This window comes from Myodes glareolus, chromosome 4 (assembly GCF_982192425.1).
Source record: "Myodes glareolus chromosome 4, mMyoGla1.1, whole genome shotgun sequence".
Classification (NCBI taxonomy): domain Eukaryota; kingdom Metazoa; phylum Chordata; class Mammalia; order Rodentia; family Cricetidae; genus Myodes; species Myodes glareolus.
Genome location: NC_142029.1, coordinates 63,023,432 through 63,046,596, shown reverse-complemented (window position 1 = coordinate 63,046,596; position 23,165 = coordinate 63,023,432). Strand labels below are relative to the sequence as shown.

At 41.1% G+C, this 23,165-nt stretch overlaps 1 protein-coding gene and 1 long non-coding RNA gene across 5 annotated transcripts in view; both read left to right on the top strand.

The window, feature by feature from the left end:
• The first annotated feature begins 2,245 nt into the window (after nt 1-2,245).
• Nucleotides 2,246-5,549, top strand: LOC146894663 (uncharacterized). The gene is made up of 3 exons (XR_015001867.2): nt 2,246-2,394; nt 2,804-2,966; nt 4,702-5,549. It is a non-coding gene; the product is annotated as an uncharacterized LOC146894663 (long non-coding RNA).
• Nucleotides 5,550-6,187: 638 nt separating this feature from the next.
• Dnajc13 (DnaJ heat shock protein family (Hsp40) member C13) overlaps nt 6,188-23,165 on the top strand; it is a 121,642-nt gene continuing 104,664 nt past the window's right edge. For 3 of the 4 annotated variants that reach the window (XR_015001866.2, XM_048416817.3, XM_085689652.2), the window contains exons 1-2: nt 6,188-6,335; nt 20,201-20,281. Coding sequence is in view for 3 of the 4 variants with exons in the window: in XM_048416817.3 (XP_048272774.3) it covers nt 20,214-20,281 (68 nt within the window). In the remaining variant the exon portion in view is untranslated. Of the gene's footprint in view, nt 6,336-17,242; nt 17,322-20,200; nt 20,282-23,165 lie in introns of all 4 variants that reach the window. The other variant, XM_085689653.2, reaches the window with a different exon arrangement.

Below are 23,165 nucleotides of genomic sequence, written 5' to 3'. Positions count from 1 at the left end.
AAAATTCTGTAACTTTAGACATTTGATGGCTTTGAAGAGTTGGTTTAATTAGCAGTCATTTTTTTCCTGAGCCAGGGTTTCTCTGAATAACATCCCTAACTGTCCTAGAACTCACTATGTAGTCCAGGTTGACCTCAAACTCGCAGAGATCCGCCTGCTTCTACCCATCAAGTGCTGGGATTAAAGGCATGGCCATCGTGCCCAGCTGCCACCATGCCCAACTAACCAGAACTCGTTTTCAACAAGAAGTTCAAATGCTGGGGCTGGAGAGATGCCCAGAGATTGGGAGCATGGGCTGCTCTTCTAGAGGACCCAGGTTCCATTCCCAGCACCCAAGAGTGACTCACAGTTCCAGTCTCAGGGGATCTAATGCCCTTGTTGGCTCTCCAGGGGAGCAAGTCAAACATATGGTACAGAGACATACATGTAGGCAAAATAGCCATACCCATAAAATAAAGTGAAGTGATTTTTAAATGATTAAATGTTGTATTCTAAGACTAATGTTAGTAAGAATGAAATCCGAGTTGAAGCTCTAGCACGCCATTCTGGGAAAATACACTATGAGCTGGGAAGAGCAGCAGTTTGGCTTTGGCTTTAAATTCTTTAATGTAATATTTTCACAAGATGATTCGCTGTGGTTACTCCTGACCAAGGGGAGAGGACGTCATGGCTAGAACAGCTTATGTTTACCTGAATACCGTGATACAGAACATGGATGCTGAAATCCAAGAGTCCTGTCTGAGAGACCTTACTGTTCTCCAGTGACCTGATACTGGGGAAAGCTGCATGCCATCTTGTGTTGGGTTCCTAATCTGAAAAAAAATAGCAGTGTCTTTGTGTGTGTGTGTGTGTGTGTGTGTTACAAAAATTAACTCTGTGTGTGTGTATGTTACAAAAATTAACTGTGTGTGTGTTACAAAAATTAACTTTGGAGAATAGAGAGGTGGTTCAGCTGTGAAGAGGACTTGTTGCCCTTGTAGAGGATTGGGTTTGGTTCCCTGGACCTACACGGGGCTTACAACCTTCTGGACCTCTAGTTCCAGGTGATCTGCTACTCTCTTTTGACCTCATCAGGTGCCCAGAATACACGTGCTGCACATACAAACAGGCAGGCAAAATGCTCACATGTGTAAAATAAAAATAAGTAAGTGTAAAAAAGCTAAATTCAATCAGCAGCTGGAGAGCAAGCTTGGCCAGCAGTGTCAGCGGAGCAAGCATGAGGACCCAATTAAATCCCCAGCACACACAGAAAACTTGGACTTGGTGGCGTATGTTTGTAACGCCATCACCAGGGAGACTCTCCTGCCAGAAAGCCTCGCTTAAAAACAGCAAGCTCTGGTCCAGTGAGAGACCTTGCCTTAGAATAACCCAGGTGGATGGATGGATGGGTCCTGGAGAGCACCGCCTGAGGCTGACCTCTGGTCTACACAAATATGAACACACATGTATATGCCACTAGTAACAACGAGAGAAGGAGATAGAGATGGTGTGTGAAGGAGTTAAGAAATTAGCGCAGTACAAAGTAACTGTTTAGTGATTGACAGGCTGATTCAAAAGCTGAACTATTTTTTTTCTGGGCCACCCAAGGCAGTACAGAAAACTAACAAGTTAATTACTTATTGGGAAGGTGTTCAACGATGAGGAGTGACCTTATTTCACTTGTCTCCTAGCTAAAGCATCAGAGAGCAGTTCAGTTAGGTGCTGGCTGTGTTAGTTACCTGTGACATTTTTGCAAAACCTGAGTGTAGGCAGAGTTTCTCTGCGTCTTGGCAGCTGCTCCCAAATAATCATTCAGAAACTTATTATTCATTATAAATGCTTGGCCAATACCTCAGGCTTATTACTAGCTAACTCTTACAACTTAAATTAACCCATTTCTGTTCATCTTTGTGTTGCCCTGAGGCTCGTGGCTTTTACCTGTCCTGCATGTCCTGCTTCCTTTCCATCTGACTGGGACTCTTCAGACTCCCTTAACTCTGCCCCTCTTCTTCCCAGCATTCTCCCTGTCCTGAAAATCCTGCCTAGCCATTGCCCAGTCAGCTCTTTATTAACCAACAAGAGTAACACATATTTACAGTGTACAAAAGGATTATTCCACAGCATCTGAGCCCAGGCGTGTTTTGTAGCTCGGTTGCTGTCTCAGTTCCCTTCCTGATGCTGTGATGAAGCCTCCTGACAAGAGCACTGTAAGGAAAGAAGGGGGGTTTATTTCTGACACAGGTCAAGGTGTAGTCCATCATGGAGGGGAAGTCAAGGCAACTGGTCACATTGCGTCCATGAGCAGAGAGAAGACACTGATGAATGAATGTGCTCAGCTCACTTCCTCCTTTTTATACAAATAGGGCCTCAACCCAGAAATGGTGCCAGCCACAGCGGGCAAGTCTTCCACATCAGGTAAGTTAACCAAAATAATCCCTCACTGGCATGGCCCTTTAAAAAAATAGCAGAGACTATATAATTATTTCTGTATTTAGAGTTGAGTCTACTGTCTCTGTGTACATAGATAATTCATTGCAATGTTTCTGAATGAAGGTTTTCTTCTAAGGCTTTAAGGAGTACAGGGTAAGTATTCTTTATCTGAAATGATTTTGTCAGAAGTCTTTTAGATTTTACAATCATAAAAGGGGGCTGGAATGTGTGTTATTTTAGCAGGTGAACATCCATAACTGAAAGCTTTGAAATATAAATGCACCCAAACCCGAAACTTCTTAGGTGCAGATATCAATGTCAAATTTTGGAGATGTCCAACTGTATCCATGAGTGATACTCATATTGTACTAGTTACTTTCTGTTGCTGTGATAGAACACCATGACCAAGACAATTTCTAGAACCAAGAGGAGTTTTGGGCTTACAATTCTAAAGGGATCAAGAGCCATTATGATGGGAGAGTATGGCAACAAGAAGCAGATTCTGAGAGCTCACATCCTTTACCATAAGCAAGGAGCTGAGAACAAACCAGAAACAGGTGAGGCTTTTGATTCTCAAAGGGTGCTTCCAGACACACAGTTCCTCTGGCAACGTTGCTATTCCTAAACCTTTCCAAACTCTGCCAACAACTCTGAACCAAATGTATAAATGCCCAAGATCACACGGGTTCCTTTTCATCCTATCACACAAAAAATAAAAAATTATTCATGTGCTATTTTGCATTTTTCAAAATAATGTTACTTCATGATCAGTTGCCACATTAGGAAGGTGGTTCTTGCATTTAAAAGTGGTTTATCTGGGTTTGGTGAGGAATGCCTGTAATCACAGCATTCCAGGAGCTAGAGAGATGGCTTAGCAGTTTAAAGTACTTGTTGCTATTGCAAAGGAGCTGGATTTGATTCCTAGCACCCACATGGTGGCTCACACCCATTCATAACTTTAGTTCCAAGGCACACTCTGGCCTCAGCATGCACTAGGTATGCAAGTGGTGCAGATACAAATGTGGGCAAAATTCACATACACTAAAATAAATAAATCTAATAAAAATTTAATAAAGTAAACCCACAGAACAAGGGTTCTGTGGAAACCCTTGTGTGGAAAAGGAGAATTGAAAGTTAAAGGCTACAAAACAAAGCAAGTGATGGAAAAAAAAAGACACTGCTGCACGGTACAGACTTCTCAGTGATTATTTTGGGTCTGGACATTGATATAATTAGGAAGGTCATTTTAACAGCAGCAGGGAATTCAATAAACAGGGCTTGCCAGGTGGATCTTTTAAGTTCTTGAACCTCTCCTGTGTTGAATGTCAACTTAGAACACAGATAAAATTACTGCTGGCTAGAAAGTGGTGAGGTGTATATTTTAAAAGCTTTGAAACATTATATCACACAATTTGGACTGAAAATTTGATAGGTGTGCACTATGAAAAATGTGCAATCTTGGACTTTGAAGAAAGAAAAGATAAATAAATGAAGGCCTACCTTGAATTTGACACCCCCTTCAAAAAGTTTAGGGGATGGGGATGAAGTGACTTAATAGAAGTCTAGGGAAAGATGAGCCAAGTCCTCCTGCTTGCCCCAATTCTTGTCTCTAGTTCTAGCATCTTGAAAATAGTGACAGATTTATGCAAACTCAACTCAGAGAAATTAGGAAGTTGTACAAGGGCTGCATCTGTGAGAGACTGGTGAAAAGGCAGGTAAGGGCAGGGTAAGATGGCACAGTCAGGTGCACTGGCAGAGAGTAAAAGCCTCTGACACAGATGAAAAAAAGGGGTAAAAGCAAAGCAAAACCAACCAAACCAACCTCCAAACTGCTCCTGCAAGAAAAGGCTTGTTGGAACAATCTGCTGCTTCTTAGCTTCAAGCTCTCTTCAGAGGCAGGGAATTTTCCACTACAGGGGAGCGAGACAGTTCATGTTACCTAAGCTCATTTCCACTCTGAGAATCCATTTAAATGGTTCCAAATATTGAACAGAGAAGTAGTGTCAGGGTTCAGACATTTGACGGCCTCGGCGGTACATTCTCTGTGACCAAATCTTGGCTCAACCTTTAGGATGAAGTTCACCTTGAACTAGCCACTTTAACTCTCTGGGTCAGCTTCCTCTACCAAATTGAAATGGTACAACATACATCTAGTTCTGGCAATACTCTAAGGTTCCATAATGTATAAAAAGTCACATAAGTACATGCTTTTCTCCCCATGATGGATAAGCCAAGAGGCCCCTTAACACTTGTTTTGTTTCTTTTTTCTTGTCCCTTCCCATTCTATTGCAGGTCCTGTCTTTACAAACTAGCTGTTCCTGGTTGCGCATGTGCATCTTATCTTACTGCCACAGTGCAGGGAAGCCTATCAAAGGAAAACTGCAGTAGTCTCCAGTAACAGAATGGGTCCATTAGTCAAGGAGCAAAGTCTGTAAAAACGATTTATCATGTTTTTAACTCATAACCACCATCTATAAAATGAGCCAAGCACAGATTTGGTCCCTGAGAAATTCCAGTTCCAGCATTGCTACACAAGAGGAATGTTGAGCTCACCACAAGCCTTTAAACCTAGATCTGTGTGTACATGCAAGTTGTCTTTTAAGTTTTTGTTTTATTTTCAATGAATTAGTTTTTAAAGGACAGTCTGCACATCTCAGGTCTGAGATGAAGCAGACTTTCCTTGCTCATAGATCCAATTGCCATCTGAACCCTTGTCTCAATTCTGATACATTCTGATACACTCTCCATCTTCGGAGTCCCCCTCTTTTTATAGTTTCAGAGAGCTGCTACCCAGAGAACAGAAGTTCTTTTTTTTGTTTGTCTGTTTCCTTTGTGTTTCGAGACAGGGTTCCTCTGTGTATCTTTGGTTGTCCTGGAACTTTTCTGTAGCCCAGGCTGGCCTCGAACTCATAGAGACTCGTCTGCCTCTGCCTGCCTAGCGCTGGGATTAAAGGCGTTCACGGCTGGACAGCAGAAATTCTGGAGTCAACTTCCTTGAGCTCAAATGTTAACTCTACTACTGTGGGACTAGACTTCAATGTACTGAACGTGGAGGATAATCTCCATCTCAAAGAGTCCTGGTTCTGGGAACAGAGGGCAAGGACGGCAGCAGTGTTACCTGTTCGGCATCTTACCTGCAAAGGCCTTTGACTTCTGAGCCTTCTCCATCACCTCACAGACCACCCAAACTTAACCCCCTGCTCAGCTATGGATCTGTGAGAGCCAACAGCAAGTAAAACCTTTAGACTCCCGATGTAGCTAAACCAGAGATGTGCACTGAGGCTTCCAACGGCTTCACTGATGCGCCAGGACACTGAAGTCTAGAACCGGGCGGCAGGGACGCGCCCATTCAGAGTTACAGTAGCCGGTGCCTGCTGTACACAGACCGAGGGGCGTGGCTTCACCTACCCACGCTCGCTTCAGGAGGCGTGGCCTCCTGGGACACACCAAGGGGCGTGGCTCCTCGCTACCCACGGGGCCTAGAGATCTCTAGGCCTAGCCTTTTGCTCTGCGCACGCGTAGTTCCCGAGAGGCGGACCGGCGGGCGGAGCGCACGCGGCGTTTCCCGGAAGGCGGCGAATCGGTCGCAGAAGGTGGGGCAATGTCCGCCCGGGGGCGGGGCGCAAGGCGGAAGCACTGAGGTCAGCTGACTGGGTCTCGTGACGGCCGGGGCGGAGGCCACGCAGGCGCGTTGGGGTTTAGCGCTCGCAAGCCTGGGCGAAGATGGCGGCGTCCAGAGCGAGCCTCTGAGAGGCGGAGGGAGGAGCGGAGGGGTGGGGGCCGCGGCGCAGGAACCCGCGGCGACAGGCCCCGGCGGGGAAAAGGAAAGCGAGAGGGGACGGGGCCGGCGGCGCCTCATCCCGCTCGGGACGTGGAGCCGGCGGCGGGCGGAGCTCGGGCTGGAGCGCTTCCAGCCTCCGGCGAAGGTAAAGCCGCCTCCGGCTCGAGGGTTCTGCGGTGTCGCTTCCCACTCGCGGGGACCCGGGGCTCCGGGCAGGGACCACTGGGCGGGCGCTGTTAAGCTGCTGCGGCCCGGAGCTGCTAAAGGCAGCAGCTGTTCCTCCACCCGCCGGGTTGCCTGAACCCGGACCCTTCCCTCCCCCGGCTCTGAGTGACATTTGCCCCGGGCACTGCCCTGGCAGCCCCACCCCTCTCTCTCTGCCTGGTAGTCTTCTCTTCTCCCATCACTGTCCTTGTCCCCTTCTTCTCTTGGTAACTCGCTCTGACTCCGACTTCACACCTCCTCCCCTGTGGGCTCCGCCCTCGGGATTCCCTCCTGGATGCCGGCGCCTCCGGTTTCCTTGGCTCAGCGATCCTCTTTCCTTCCTCTGGGGTCCCGCGTAGACTCGCTTTACTTTTTCTCTTTTTTTTCCCTGGGCCCTGTTTCGATTTGATGGGAAAGGAGGAACAGCTGCTCCTCTCTTCTCCAGGCCTTTTATGAAACATCAAGTTTTCCCCCAAGGTTTTTTCTTCGTGCAAGGTAACCTGGCCTGTTCACTGTTGCCGGTGCTGGGTTGCTGTGGTTTCACCTCTGAACGCGGCCGTTTGGGGAAGGTGAAGCAGAGCGTGGACGCTCAATGAAGTGGCTGTTGAGACTACACCTGCGTGCTTTTTCCCACAAAGCTCCCCGTTATAGGATGCTAAATTAACCGCTCTTGTCTTGAAACCGTTTCCTTGATCACTTGGTGGAGGAATGATGTAAATAAAAGCCGCCCCCTTCATAGAGATGAACTCTCAGTGAACTGATTCCTTACTTCCCGGATCTGCTTTTCCATTTTATTCTACACCGTTTAGTTTTTTGTTTGTTTGTTTGTTTGTTTCTAGTTCTTCACTGTTTAACTTTGTTTAGCTTCCAGCATAAAACCCTTTTAATTTTTAAATACAATGTAAAACAATGTATAAGCCACAGTATCACAAATGGTGCTTTGGGCTGTTAATATCACTTAGCATCCAGGGGCCATAAGTCCTAGTTGAGAAAACACCGCGTTTACTTGTTTTAAAACAGGAAGTACAACTAAGGAGGAAAAGAGGAGTCAGAGTTAAGAAATAGGGATGTAAAGACCTTAAAGCTAGGCTCTTGGGCCTATACATTTGTATTCCCTTGAGAAGCTATGCATATTTTTTTATTTTCTTATGTGCGAGTAATAGTCTAAAACAAGCCTAGTTGCAAACAAATCAAGTTCTTAAGGAGATAAAAAATATTTTTATTCATATTTACTCAAATATGAATGCCATGGGTAAAAAACGTTATACAGTGGTGGGCTGCGTTATTTATTTGCAAGAGTTTATCTCTATTACGGATAAACAGACGATGGTTACCCAGGTAGGCAGTAATAATCTGCTCTTCTTAAACTTCAGAGTAAGGTTAATAGTGGAATCTGGTTCCTAGTAGATACTAAATTGGAATTGAAATAAAAGGCGTCTTATACCTAAGTTGGCCCCATTCTTTCTTTTGGAAGTTGTATTTACACAGGTGAATGTGAGGTTTCTTTTGCATAGGCTTTGCCCCTGCTTCTCTGAGGGACTGAAAGCCAACAAGGTGTAAACAAGGTTTTACAGCTAATCGGTAGCCCAGTCTTATTTACTGCTAAGACTTTGCTCTATGTCCAGTGTAGGGCAGTGCTTTCTTTTAGTTTCTACATAGCAGGGGGTTCTTTCTTTACATAGAATATTGTTTCTGTTTACTTGTGTGTTTGTGTTCATGTGCCATGATGCATGTGCAGACGTCAGAGGGCAACTTGCATAAGTGCTTCTGTTCTTCCATTGTATAGAGCCTGGGGATTGAACTCGGGCTCAATGAGTTAGCTGTGATGGTTGGCTCCTTCATCATGAGAGACAGGAGGATTGTTAGACTTGTCAGAAGGCCTCTTTACCTCCTGAGCCATCTTCATGGTGTGCAGTTGTTTTGAGATACTTTTTAGTGTTTTTCACCTTCATCAGCTTCATTAAAACCTTCCTTTTATATAAAATAATTGTTGACGTGCTGTTTGCTATCCTGGAACCATTTATATCATTTAGCTTTGATTCTGATACTAAAAGCTTCGCTTACGTCTTTACAGCAATGGAAAAAAAAAAAACTAGACATACTTCAAGTTGATTACTTCAGACTGCTTAGAGTACTGAGGAGATAGTGAACCATTAGCTCAGACTTTAAGGAGGGGTTGGAGAGGGTGGGTGAAAGCTAGGGGAGGACCTTCGGACGGTGGTTAAGAGTTCAGCCAGAAGAGTTGAAAAATGGATGAAAGTGAATGTGCCAACTTAGAAGCTGTTTATTATACACAAAATCCACTGAGTGCACTCCTAGGAAACTGGAATCTGTTATTCAGACCCAGTGGAGGGGAACAGCAGCAGAGCTTTGAAAAGGTCAAGAAATTGCTCCAAATTGTTCTCTCTTTGGAATAACAAGGTTTAATATATGTGTAGGGACCATATTACACACACACACACACACACGCACACGAAAGTTAGACAGAGAGAGCGCACACTTAGGTGAATATGGAAAAAGTAAGAATATATAGGGGAAGGTTAGTCAGGAGACTCAAGAAGTCCATATTCCTGACCCTGTGATGTAATATAGGATTCAGACTAATACTTAATCAGGACTGAGACTACATCTCCTGCCAGTAAACAGTTTGAATCTGTTACCCTGATCACAGAGTACTGCAGGGAGAAGCACAAGGTTACATGAAGCACAACACAAAGCTCAGACAGATTTCTCTGGTTAAATCACCTCCCACCACAGATATACATTATTCTGCAAAAGAATGAAGTCTGAGGTGCCCTGAAGTTAACTGTCACAAGGGCTTAAACCCAGATCAACTCCTAACTAGGTTAATGTACCCTTTGCACTCATAGCCTGGCAAAGAAGGGGGATACTCATTTCTGATAACAAAATTGTATACCTTAATTTCCACCACTCTATGTGTCCAGCTTCCAGTGAAACAAGAAGCGTATGAAAAGCTAAGGAGGGGGCGGGGATGAAGAAATTCCTAAGAGAACAATTGTCATAGCTACACTCAGATTGATGTAGGTAGATAGTGCTATCCAGCAGGGAGTTTCAAGTGACCGCTAATGACTGAGGCAGAAAACACCGTCAAATGCTGGATGATCTGAGTAATTTCAAAACCATAGGAACTGAAGGACTTGAACAGAAGTCCTGGAAATGAAAAGCATAGTAAAGAGATGGGGAATGACTTTGGGCTTCCCTGTTTGCCACTGCTGAGAGAAGCAGCAAACTCTAAGCATGTCAGCACAGAATATCTGTTTTATGTCACTAAAACATTAAAAATAATCCAAAGATTTGCAAATAGGGGCTGGAGAGATGGCTCAGTGGATAATAGAACTTGTTGCTCTATTTGGAGACCTGAGTTTGTTTTCCAGTACTCATGAGAAATTACAACCGCCTGTAACTCCAGCTCCAGAGGATCCAAATCCCTCCTCTGGCCTCAGCAAGGACTATTCTGCTTGCAAATAGGCACACACATATACATACATTTAGAAATAATAAATGTTAAAAAGTTGGGATAGCCAGACGGTGGTGGCACACACCTTTAATCCCAGCACTCAGGAGGCAGAGGCAGGTGTCTGTCTGTGAGTTCAAGACCAGCCTGGTCTACAGAGCAAATTCCAGGAAGCCAGGGCTACACAGAGAAACCCTTTCTCAACACCGTCCCCCACCCCCAAAGAGTCTGGAAATAGCAACAGGGTTTTGTTTTGTTTTTTCACATTAATAGGTGAAACTTAAGTCTACAGAGAGAGAGAGAGAAGGAAAAATTAGTTTTTAAGTTCAGTAAGATTTTGTAAGGGAAATTAGGAGTGTATCTCACTTGTATCATGTAAAATTAGAAGGTTAGACAGTAATACAAAGGATGAGGAGATACAGAAAATGCTCTAAATATTTTCCTTCAAGGTAGAATGATCAAAGTTCTATTAGAGTTCTAGAGTGTATTTTAAATATATATAATACAAAACATATATATATACAAACACATGCTTGTCTATACATATATAGACTATATATATGTGGTATGTGCAAGTATACATGTGTATACACACACACAGCACAACAGATGTATAGTCTGCAAAATCCCCTCTGTGAAAGATAGGTTAAAAATAAAAAGATGGAGAAAGATATTCCGTCAAATCAAAAGATAGCTCCATCAACTACATTAATAGACAGAATTGGTTTTATGGCATATTGTATTAATATATTATTGCAGGCAAAATTTCCAAGAACATAGTCCTAATTGTACAACATAAAACTAGGAAAGTTCTAGAAGACAGGAAGACATTTGTTGGAATGTTAGTTTTTAGATAGTATACCAAAAAATACCCATAAAAGAAAAAAATGTAGATTTGGCCACAAATGATAAAAATGTGCTGTGCGTTTAAGAAAATAATCACACTTGTCTGGTAGTATATAAAGTCGAAAAGCATTTATGATAAAATATAGTCAGTTCTGCTATAACAAGGCCACATGCTTTCCTAAAAATCACTTTGTTATGTAAAATTGAATAAAAACAGGATTCATCTGAAACATAGGTTAGGATCACTGAATTGGGAAACCTTAAGTAGCACATGTAAAACAATGGGAGCTTGCAAGCAGCACTGTTGGCGCATATCTGGCTCTTGGTTAACTGCCTATGGAAGTGAGCATTGGAGGGGTATTGAGTTATTGTAAGTTTTGAAAGGAGGGAATGAAATGCAATGTGAAGTTGTATGGTGTACACATGAACTGTCGTTCATTGACCTGTGATGTGCATGTGCATGCTTTGAGAATTTCTCGGTGGCTCTGCTGAGCTGAAACGTTTTCTGCATTCATCTTATGTTTCCTGGTGGCTTTTGAAATAACACATCAGCAGATGTGAAATTGGAATCATACTCCTCCGTGTGTTGAGTATATTCTAGGCAGATACCATGTCCCTGAACCGTAGCCCCAGCCTGGTGTACCAGCCATGTTGGGATAAATTAATACATTATCAAAAAGGCATTGTAGCAGAACTGACCATATGCATTTCAATATACAAATAAGTATGACCACACATATCACAGTAAACAATGAAATTGTCAGAGATGTACACCTTTGCATAGAATCAGTTTGTGACAGAAACATGGATGGGTACATGTTTGTCATCTTCGTGACTCAAGTACTGCAAGTGGAATTGCTGTTAGCTTTGTTTTCTGAACTGAACGAGGTAAATATAATCTCTCAATTTATAGTAGTTGGAATTTGTTATGCTGGAAATTGGTGTACATTAAGCCCAATAGAATATATTTTGTGTTTTACATTTAAATTAAATTAGATTGTGGGACTAGTTCATTATAAATAGGTTTTCCTCTATGCAAATGAGCACTTGGACATTGAGGACAGGTTTTCTGGTCTGTGTGTGTCTGTGTCTGTTTCTGTGTGCTTAACTGGAAGTGTCCCTGGAGGCCAGAGAGAGCATTAGATGCCCTGGATTTGGGGTTTCAGGCTGTTGTGAGTCCCTTGATGTGGGTGCGTGAAGCTGAACTCGGTAAGGTCTTCTGGACAATCAGTTCATGCTCTTAACCACTGAGCCATTTCTCCAGCTCCTAGTTCAAAATTTAATTCAGTATTTTAAACATGTTTTCCTTCTGGAGCAGTGTACTTTTGCTAAGTGCATGCCAGTCCATAATCCCTATTGTTACAGACACTGATTCATAGTCATGGGAACTCCCCCAAAGAGTCACTGATTTAGGGAAAATCATTTTAGCAACTAGCTGAAGCCAGGGCATGGTTATGGTGGTTTTCAGCAACTTAAGACACAATTACTTGTGAAAAGGTGCATCCAGTTTGGCATACTTATGCACAGTTATATCCGTGTGCTCTTAACTTTATTCAACGACCCACATGCTGAACATATGCACTGCTTATGAAGAAATATGATTTCTAAAACAGGGTCAAAAGCAATGGGTTTTGCCCTGTTTCCTTTGGTAGACCACACCACCTGAGTAGCTCATGTATTTAGCTGACATCTTGAGCACTGGTTTGTATTTGACTAACAGATAGGAAACAAAACTAAAGCAGTCTATAGTAATTACTCTCATGCTCTGCCTTTAACCATAGTTATCAGAACTTAAAGAACTACTAAGGTTGGCATGGACCAGGCTTTCTCTAATAGATCTGGAATTCTATACCAGCTTTACTGAAAGGGGGACTCTTACAGGCGTGTCTGATTTGTGTTCCTGTGGTATTTTCCTGTAGATTCCCCTCACCCTCAAGCTTGTAGTCACAATTCAGAATGTATTTTGAGTATTTATCAAATCTTAGAGCAGATTAGCTACATTTCCCCCCAAACCTTTAAGTCACTTGCTTTATTTTTAAAACTAGAATATTATTCTTTAAAGGTAGTTTAGGTATTCTGTGAATTATAACCCTGTGGGAAAGTAGAAGCTGTTCCTGGTAGTTAGTATTGGGTAAAAGAGAAATTTTTAACACATAAACTGCCAGTATTTTAATATTATTTCTTAGGTATGGGGTGCTGACTATAAAACATAACTCATACTATGTTTGCTGCAGGGTTAAAGGGAAAACAAATTAAAACATAGCCATCAAAGATCTCCGTTGCCGACTAGGACCTCCTTACCATGGTAGAGCTAAACTTTGAAGTGTCTGCTACCTGAACTAAAGAAGAGCTTGATCATCTAGAGTGTGTTGTTCTTGCAAAAGCAAGCAAGATTCTGCTTTGAGATACAATGAAATAGAAATGAGGAATAGAAAGTCTGAAAAATATGTAAGAATTAGAATATATAAATGATCAGCAGCACAGATTTTAAAAGAATTAAGCACATTTCTGAAAAGATGAATATTCTTTCAGATGGACTAGATTATATATTTTTCAGTTTTGGAAAGGGCAAAGTCACAATATATTTTCCATGAAAAATTTAAATTTTTAAATAATAGATAAATCTATCTAGAAATGAAAACTGTTCTCTCAGATGGAATCAACATATGTATGATTAAAATAGGATAGATGCCTCAGTTGGAATCAACTTATGCATAATTAAAATAGATCTCTCTCAACTCAACATATGATTTACATTGAAGTAGGAAGGACAATAAAATTAACTGCTGTGGTGAGGTTGGAAGGTAGCTCAGCACAGCGTGAGATTCCAAGTTCAATACCCAAAACCCATTTCAAAAAGCCAGGCATGGTAGCATCTGTAATCTCAGTACTGGGGAGGTGGGACCAGTAGATCCCCTGGGCTCACTCACAGACCGCCTTAGAGTAAGCTGTGGGTTCCAGGCCACTGAGAGACCTTGTCTACAAACAAGCAAAAAGAAGGTCCTGATTAACAACTCTGGAGATTGGCCTTGGCTTTGATCTGCCCACCTGGACACACAATTAGCTGCTGTGGTACATATGCCCACTATTCCTCCATTGAGTCCATACTAAGAGTATCTTCAGATTTAGGAGTTGCCTTTTAATTACCTCCCCCCACACTTATTTCATGAAGAAATTTCTAATTGTTTTGGCATTTTAAGAAAGAATGGAGCAGAACTGAGATTATTAATACTGGTGTGGCAAATAATACAATAGCACACTGTAACTTCTGGACAGTTATTGGGGTATATGATCATTATTCAAACATAGATGTTACTGTTTGCTTCCCTATTTTGTGACAGCAATTTTCTCTAGGGGGTCAAGCTCTTCAAGTTCAGGAGCATTAAATGGGATAAACCATAGTGACCTGTTTTTTGCTATTTTAAGGTTATTGTAGGGTATCATACACATTACACACACAGTATTTATTTGTTCTTTCCAAAGAAAATACTTTAACTTATACTTAGTCATACATTAAAAAGAAAAAAAAAATTTAAAAATGACCTGGGTGCAGTACTTTATGTCCCAGTTATTGTGGGTTACTGAGGCTGGAGGATCACCTGATTGTAAGAGTTTGAAGGCAGCCTAGGTAACTTAATGAGACCCTGACTAAAAACAAAACAGGGTTAAAGTTCAGGTGACAGGCTTATCCAGACACAGCACATTTTATCCAAAACAGTTTAGGTGTAGCTTTTTAATCTGGGTAAAAATTAATATTCTGCTAGCCATTTTAACCCTTTGTTTGAAACAGTACTAGACTAGTAGTATAATTTATATAGATTTCAATCCAATTGTGAGCACTGATTTTTAAGAACCAGTGTAAAGGATTCTCCTTTAGTTAATTGCTGCCTGGGTGGTGGTTCCCATGAGATAAGTTGCTGTGACTGTCTGTGCTGTTAGATGGCTTTCACAGGGAACAGGGAACAGCGACTTCAATGTGGGAAAGCTTCTTCGGGAAAGTAAGGCTTGCTTGCAGTTTTCCTCAGCATTGTCCCGTAAACATGCCACTGTAGGCCAAGTCGGAAGAACTTTGTATCAGACTCTGGTATACCTTCCTCCAGCATCTTAACCTCTATCATCACTTTATCACAGTTCTGTCTATCTTTATCCATATTCAGTCCATCTTAATTTTTGATGCATTTCAGAGCAAAGTCATGCTTTTAATTCATTACCTGAGAGCAAATTCTATACTTAGATTTCATAGCCTCAAAATGAGAAAATTAGTCTCTTCCCGATATTCCAAATTGTCATATTTATATAAGAATTACTTTCAGATGGTTGTGTAAAATGTATGCTCTTGTTGTCGTTTTGTTTCGAGATAGGGATTTTCTGTGTAACTGCCCTAGCTGTCTTGGAACTCGCTCTGTAGACCAAACTGGCCTTGAATTCACAGAGAGAGCCATCTTCCTCTGCCTCGCAAGTGCTGGGATTAAAGGTGTGTGCCCTCATCAAAAGCAAGTGTAAATCTTGGGATTTGAAATGGAACATTCTTGCAGGAATGAATTTAGCTGATAGTTTTTGTCTTGTTTTGTTTTTTGTTGGTTTTGATTTTTCAAGATGGTGTTTCCCTAGGTAGCCCTGGCTGTTCTGGAACTTGTTTTGTAGACCAGGCTGGCCTCAAACTTACAGAGATCCTCCTGCCTCTGCCTCCTGAGTGCTAAGATTAAAAACATGAGCTACCACTGCCTAGTCTTTGTTGATAGTTTTAGCAAGTGACGTGGGCGAAGGCTGGCAGGACAGGATCCCATTCTACCATATATCATCTTTTTAAGCTGTCCCTGTGAAAAGAGACTCTTACCGACATTACCTGCTTGATGCTCTGGCCTCTCTGTACCCGGAGTTCTGCAGTTTTCTTCATGAATAATAAAGAATAATGGCTGCTTAAGTGTTTTTGCCCATTAACAATTATATTTAAACTCCTTAGAGCTTATTAAAAAAATAGAGAAGAGATAATGACTGTACGTTAAGTTTATTCATGAATTTTCTTTTTTTTTCACAAGTGATTAAGTAAAAATTGTGAGTGCTGATGAAGTCAACAGAACCTGGTTCTTTTGAAGTTAGAAATTCTAGGTGATACACAGTGAGTCCTTCATCTATTGGGAATAGGTTCGCAGATACCCAGTGAATTGTAATCCAGCTGGTAGGGCTGAACTCTGTTTGTTGTGTTTTTCCTGTGTGCACACACACACACACAATACCTTTTTCACCTCAGCTAATCATGAATCAGTGTGGCCGCGGCTTTTGAAATTGATATGACTGCAAAACTCATGATTTTTCCTTCACAGTCCATGGGAAGAAGTATTCTTTTCACCATGGATATTAGCATCCTTAATGTGCATGCTTCCTTTCCTTATTGAGACCATTACCCTTTCACTAAAGGGAACTCACCATGTATGTCCACATTGCCAGCATCTCTACTCCTTGGTGTTGGGTCCATTGTGAAGTAAAATAAGCGCACACTAACAACTAACAGTGCCACACCATGACAAGCAGTCTGATTATAAGAGGCTGCCAGATGACTAATGTCCTCAGTAGCATACACAGCAGAGCAGAGGGAGTTAGGAGATCTCATCACATCACTGAGACGGTATGCAATTTAAAACTTATAAATTGTTTCTCAAAGTTTCTACTTAGCATTTTCAGACCATAGTTAACTAAGGTAACTGAACCAGCAGATAGGTTGAGTTGCTCTACATTGAATTGTAGAAGGTTGATATTAATAGAAGATGTAGTACGAATTCTAGTTGGTCTTAATAATAAAAACCTGGAGTCGGATATGGGGTAAATGCTGAAGATCAGAGAGACAAAGGAGCAAGCCAGAATCACCCCTTACCTCGCCAACTTCTCAGCCAGAAAGAGGCCAAGCTCCTTTCTCCACCCTTCCTTATCACTTCCTCTCTGGGCCCAGCCATATCATTTCATGTTTCCTCCTCCCAGGTGCTGGGATTAAAGGCATGTGTCACCACTGCCTGGCCTCTGTGGTTAACTAGTGGCTAGCTCCACACTCTGATCTCCAGACAAACTTTATTTGTTATAGCACAAACAAAATATCACCACCAAAAGATATAGGGGGATCATGTGATATCATCCCCCCATGCCCTAACGCATACAGGTGCCAGTAGATACTTGGAAGTAAAAGGGGAATAGAAATGCACAGGAGATTGTGGACAGTGGTGGCACTTGCCTTTAATCCCAGCACTTGGGAGGGATCACAGAGACCCAGCTGGAGGATCTCTGTGAGTTTGAGGCCGTCCTGGTCTACAGAGCAAGTTCCAGGACAGCCAAAGCTGTTATACAGAGAAAACCCTGCTTGAAAAACAAACAAACAATGAACAAAAGAATTGGTGTATATTGTGTGGTGTATTTAAAGAATGAAAGTTGCTAGTTAATATTCATTCCTGAGTCTTTGTTCTGAGTTAATTACTTAACTAAGTTGTCTCCTTTAGTCCATACCACTTTTTGGACAGGTATTCATCCTTATTTTATAGGTGACTGTAACTCAGAGAAACTAAGAAATTTGTTCAAGGTCATACAGCCAGTGAGTGGTACCTATGTCTGCCTTTGACAGTAAGTAGTACTTCTTTAAATTTACCGTCTTTACCTTGGTCGTAGATGTATGCTATTGTAGTCCATGGACCAGCAGCTCTGGGATCTGTGCCACAGCTGCCAAGGTAAATCACTTGACCACTGTTCCAAGCATCCCTGACTTGCTGCCACTCATTTTCTGAGGTTCGTTTGAAGTTTTTCCAGTTCTCCCCCTGGATGGTACACTGTCAACACACCCTCTCCGCCACTCTTCTCTTCCTAAAGCTTGGCTTGGAACTAGCCCAAACTAGCTTCATTTATGGTGATACTCCTGCCTCAGCTTCCTAAGTGCTGGTATTACACACATTCGCCACCATATCTAGCTGTATTTCTTATGTTTTTCTGCTTTGTGTGAATTGCTAACTGCATTTTGTGAGTTTGTTTAGAAGTGTGATAGTCTGAAAGAGTTAATGCAGTTTTCAGGCCACGTGTTACTCATTGGATAAAGTGTCTTAAAAAAATTACCAGAGATTTTCCTGAGAGTGTAAATAAACTTGAAAATTTAGGAAGGCTAATGTCACCCTGCTGAGCAATGGGTCCCAACCTCAGACCCCCATTTAGCCTGGCTATTTATTTATTTAGGTTTTTCAAGACAGAGTTTCTCTGTAGCTTTGGAGCCTGTCCTGGAACTCCCTCTTTAGACCATAGCCTAATTATTTTTAAAACACTCAGAGTTAGTTAGAATACCCCTTTTGTGAAATCTCCTCAAACAGTACCTGAGGTCATGCATGGATAGATTGTTGTCACATGTTTGGAACACTGGAAAAAGTCAAGAGGGCAGCAAGCTGTAGGTGGAAGTGCTCCGTGCTGTACTCATGGCTGGTAGAATAGTGCTGCTTTGGAGTCTGTCCTGAATTTACTGTGGTCATTTGTTTGTTTTAATTTGCAGTTTCAAAAGTCACTTTATACAGGTGTTTGATCCTTTCCAGCTAAAGATAACAGTTGAAATCAATCTTGGTTAGCTCAGGAACATGTTGTCAAATGATACATGAGTATTACATGGCTGAAATGAATTTCCTGAGGTTGAGGGAATATAGGAAAACTTGTATCAAGTGTATAGAGTGAAGAATTTAAGCAGGTTGTACCAGAGCCTGATCCAACCATTTAATTAGCTGTGTAACGTTAGCATATAATCGAACTTCTCTAACTCAGTTTTCTTGTCAACAAAATGGGAACCATCAGGGCAAGAGAATTTGATAAATGTGTGGTAGATGCCTAGCCCAGTCACTAGCACCCGAGTACTTGGTAAGAGTTGCTGTGTAATCAATTTTAGGACATGCCATATAGTTAGAATAGGATCGCAGCCTTCAAGTATCCTTCAATGGAAGTATTATGATTTCCATTTTGAGACTGTGCAGATACTAATAACAGTTCTGAATTACCTCATTTATAAGGTTACTTGACTTCTTGGAGCCCTGTCTCCTACCCCTCCACTTCCCATTATGAAGACAGGTCCCACATTCTTCCTTTTGTGTAAGTAAGTTGTGCTTTATCTTCAGAAGATCACCAACTTTTCATTAATAGTCACCCAAATCCTGTCTTTCAAAGTTATTTGAATTTAAGTGTTTTATTTTTTTTGTACTTCTTCCATAAAATAAATGATTTCTGAGTTTTGTATATTGTTAGTTTACAGTCAGTAGATAGTGCACAGCTTTATTCTCACTGTAGTGCGTCATAGACTCAGCAACCCTTATCTGCTTTTGCTCTGTCCAGCCGAGGATTCTACTAATCAGACTGCCATAAACGTCTGTGAATGCTCAACTTCAATCTTTTTATTGCCTTGATATAGTCTGGTAATAAAGTTTACATCTGTTCTTTGCATAGTGCTGTTCTAACATGGTCAGGAATTGGAATACTGTCTAGCCTTAAATATTTTCTCAATGAATATTTAATTTTATGGGGAAAGATTATTCTGTAGAGGTGCATGGTGATCTTAGGGTGGGTTGTTTGTTTTGAGACAGGGTCTCACTGTGTAACTCTGGCTGTCCTGGAACTTACAGAGATCTGCCTGCCTCTGCTTCCTGAGTACTGAGATCAAAAGTGTTCGCCATTATACTCAGCCCAGTTTCTCTCCCCTCGTCTCCCCTCCTCTCCCCTCCTCTCCCCTCCCCTCCCCTCCTCTCCCCTCCTGTCTCCTCCTCTCCCCTCCTCTCCCCTCCTCTCCTCTTCCCTCCCCTCCCCTCCTCTCCCCTCCTCTCCCTTCCCCTTCCCTTCCCTCCTCTCCCTTCTCTTCTCCTCTCCTCTCCCTCTTTCTCTCTCTCCCCCCTTTTCTTTTTTGTAAATATAAAAAGGGAGGATGCAGTGTATATCTTGGTATATTTTAGCATGAAAGATACCTTATGAGCATTTTGCATTTCTTATTGTGACATGTATTATTTTCCTAATTTAGAGAGTTCTTATTTGTAAATTCTTACTGTTAATACTGCTCCCTAAAGTACCAAGGGACAGCAGTGTGGCCAGCCCTTAGCTGTGCAACAGAAACTTTCTGTAATTGATTTGACTCTTGATAATTAATTTTAGGTGCTCACCATGTGCCAAGGCACTGTTTAACAGTGTTAGAGGTAAAGATTAATTTTCTCATCTGAAAACTTTTACTAAATTTCCTTGTACTTGGGATGTTGATCGAGGACAACTCTTGTCCTTGAGCAACACAGACCAGTGGTTCCAGGGAAAAAGTACTGGCTGAGGATGCAATCATGATATGGTACTGAACCCAGTAGTGATCGGTCCCATGTCCTTAAATACTTTGTGGCAATGCAGAGCTAGGGAACAGAGAGATACTGTCCCTTACTGTGAGAGATTCAGGAAAAAATAACATTGTATGACACTGTATTAAGGGAATCCATACCTTTGTCTTCCAGGTTTCAGCACAAAATGAACATAATTAGGGAAAATAAGGATCTGGCATGTTTCTACACAACCAAGCACTCATGGAGGGGAAAGTAAGTATCCTTTGCTTTACACTTCTGAACTTCCATAAAGTATCCTTTAAACCCAGTGTCAGTATCTTTCGTAGAGAGGCACAACCCAGCAGTACTGTTGAACTTTCTTTTCTGGGAAGCTATGTTCACATTTTAAACACATAGATCACATGGAAATGAATTGTGTCCGTATTTCTTTTGATCTTTCTAGATATTTCTTTTTTAAAACATTGAAAAGTAACAAGAGAAAGGGTTGCTATCCTGTCCAGTTTAGGCTACAGTGTTACCAACTTTATTACTCAAAGAGTCTGTGAATCAACCATTTGCTTCTATTGAGATTTGGAGCTGTTTTAAAGACTGTATTTAATTATTTAAGGATGATTTTTTTAGTTGTATTTTTTTTCTTGAGTGGAAATGATGGCATTTCATGTTTGTATTTGTTTTATTCAGACCAAGATGCCTTTATGTTCCCTTCCTATAGGATAGATAGTAATTTCTTCCCTATAGGTTATTGTAAAGATTAAATGAGGTGATGTGGAGTGAATGAAGGCTTTGAAATTTTGCTGAAGTACATTGAGTATTCAGTGCATGAAACTGGACTGTTAAAGAAGAGGTCATTCTGAGAAGTATTGAACAGTGAGATGTGTCTAACCTTGACAGACAGGTGACCACAATCTTCTAAGTTGGGTCATGAGTAACACAACACGCATGCATCGTTTTTGTTCATATTCCTCACTTATCATTTTTTTGGTTGATGGTATGGTGGCCTCTTAGGGTAGTTCAACATTTGAGCACTAGTGTTCTGACTTACCTTAACAAACTGATTAATTTTGAAAGATTTGATTGCTTAGACTTGTGTTTTGATAGCATCTTGCTTTGTGAGCTTATGTTAGTGAGCATGATTATTACCCTGTAGAATACTTGCCTGTGTTTCATTGAGCAAAGTTAGAGAAAGTTGCTGTGCACAAGGTAGTGTTAACCTCTAGTTCTTTGATTGTACTTGATTATCTGATTTTTTGAGTAGTAGGTTGCTCTGATCATTACGTAGCTCCTGTTTTTAGTTTGTTTACTCTACACTGATCCTTCAATTCTGTCGGGGGAGGTTCACTGTGCTGCTTGCTGCTTTGTGAGCTTGTCAGTAATGTGAGCCTCTAGAATTTTAAATGCTTTTAGAAAATGATGACTAATGCTTAAGAGAATCCCATTTATTTTGTAACAAAGTAAAGTCCTTTCTGTTCTCTTTGACCAGTTCCCTTCCCTCCATTCACACATGGAAACATGATATGTTTTTCTAACAGCAATCACATATTTTATAATAAAACTCACCCTTACAAAGAAAATATACAATTCATTGAATTTTTCCAGTATATGTAAAATTATGATGTGTTACCACTATCGTTAGAGCACACTTAAAAAATATATATTTTCTTTAGAAACCACCATCTGCCAGGCACTTACTGAGTGATGTTGGGTTTGTCTGTTTGGAGCATCTCGTAGAAACCAAACTGGTTAAGATGTGGTCTTTTGTAGTTGTTCTTCCAATTAATGTTTTAGGGTTCATCCGTATGTTAATAGCATGCATCAGTACTATTTACTGCCAAATCATAGTTGGTTTCATGATTGTACAACATTTTGATTGTTTATTCTTAAGTTAGTGGGCATTTGTGTTGTCTACACTTTTTTACTCTTATGAGTAAAAGCTTGTATGAATATTCTAAATATGGTTTGGATGAGTCAGTATTTCCAAGAAGTGGAATTGCTGGGGTTTATGGTGACTCCATGTCTAACCTCTGAGAGACAGTGGAATGCTTGATTATGTTTTCATGTGCTTTTTGGGCATTTGTAATCCTTGATGAAATGTCTGTTCACATAATTCGCCCATTTTTAATACGGTTGTCTCTCTCTAATTGCTGAGCTGTAGGAATTCTTTAAACACAAATTCTGTACCAGATAAGTGATTGCAGCATATTGTTCCGGTTCTGTGGGATGCCCGGAGGTGTCTTGATGCTGTCAGTTTTCAATGTTGATGAAATTGGGCTTTGTCTTTTTTTTTTTTTTTTGTTACTTGTGCTGTTTGTTACGATTTACTCCTGTGTTTCCTTCTGTGACTTTTAGAACTTTAGTTTTGAGTTAACTTTGATGTGATGTGAAGTGTGAGGGACCACATGTGAAGATCTACTTGGACCTGAATCACTTGTTGAAAAAAAAAAAACCATTGTTTTCCCATTGAGTTGTTTGACCCTCTTGTCAAAAGTCCTTTGACCTTAAATGTGAATTCTCAGTTTGGTTCCTTTGACCGGGATGCCTGTCTGTGCTAAAGTCAGTAACATGCTGATTTGATTTACTATGGCTTTGTATCCTTTGAAATTGGCAGGCATGAGGCTGTAACTTCAATATTATGTTGAGTATTCTCCATTTCTTATACTGCTATGTCAATTTTTCAGTGAGTTGTCAATTTTACTAAAATGTGGCTAGAGTTTTAATGCTGTTGCATCGAGTTTCTGTCTGTTGGGGACATAGTGCTGCCTTGGCAGTATTAACTCCATGATCTAGGAACAGAAGATAATGCTTTCTTCAGGGGTGTCTTACTTTGAATCCCCTTCTCTCACATGGTGACTTCAGTTGGTTGTGTGCATTGTGCAGTACTGAAATCCATTATTCTATTTATTTCTTTTCTGACCAGTTCAAATCTAGGTTTAAAGTATTCTTCAGCAGTGTTAATATAAAAAAATGAAAATGTCATTCAAAGTTTTATTTTAGTTGTTAGTTGAACATTTCTCTAAATGTGTTTATATAACAGATTCTGCGTGTGAATTTTATTTTATTTTTTTTTGGAATTGGGATTTTTTTTTTTTTAAAGAGAGTCTAGACTCGTACATGTTGCCATCCCAAATCTTCCATCTGG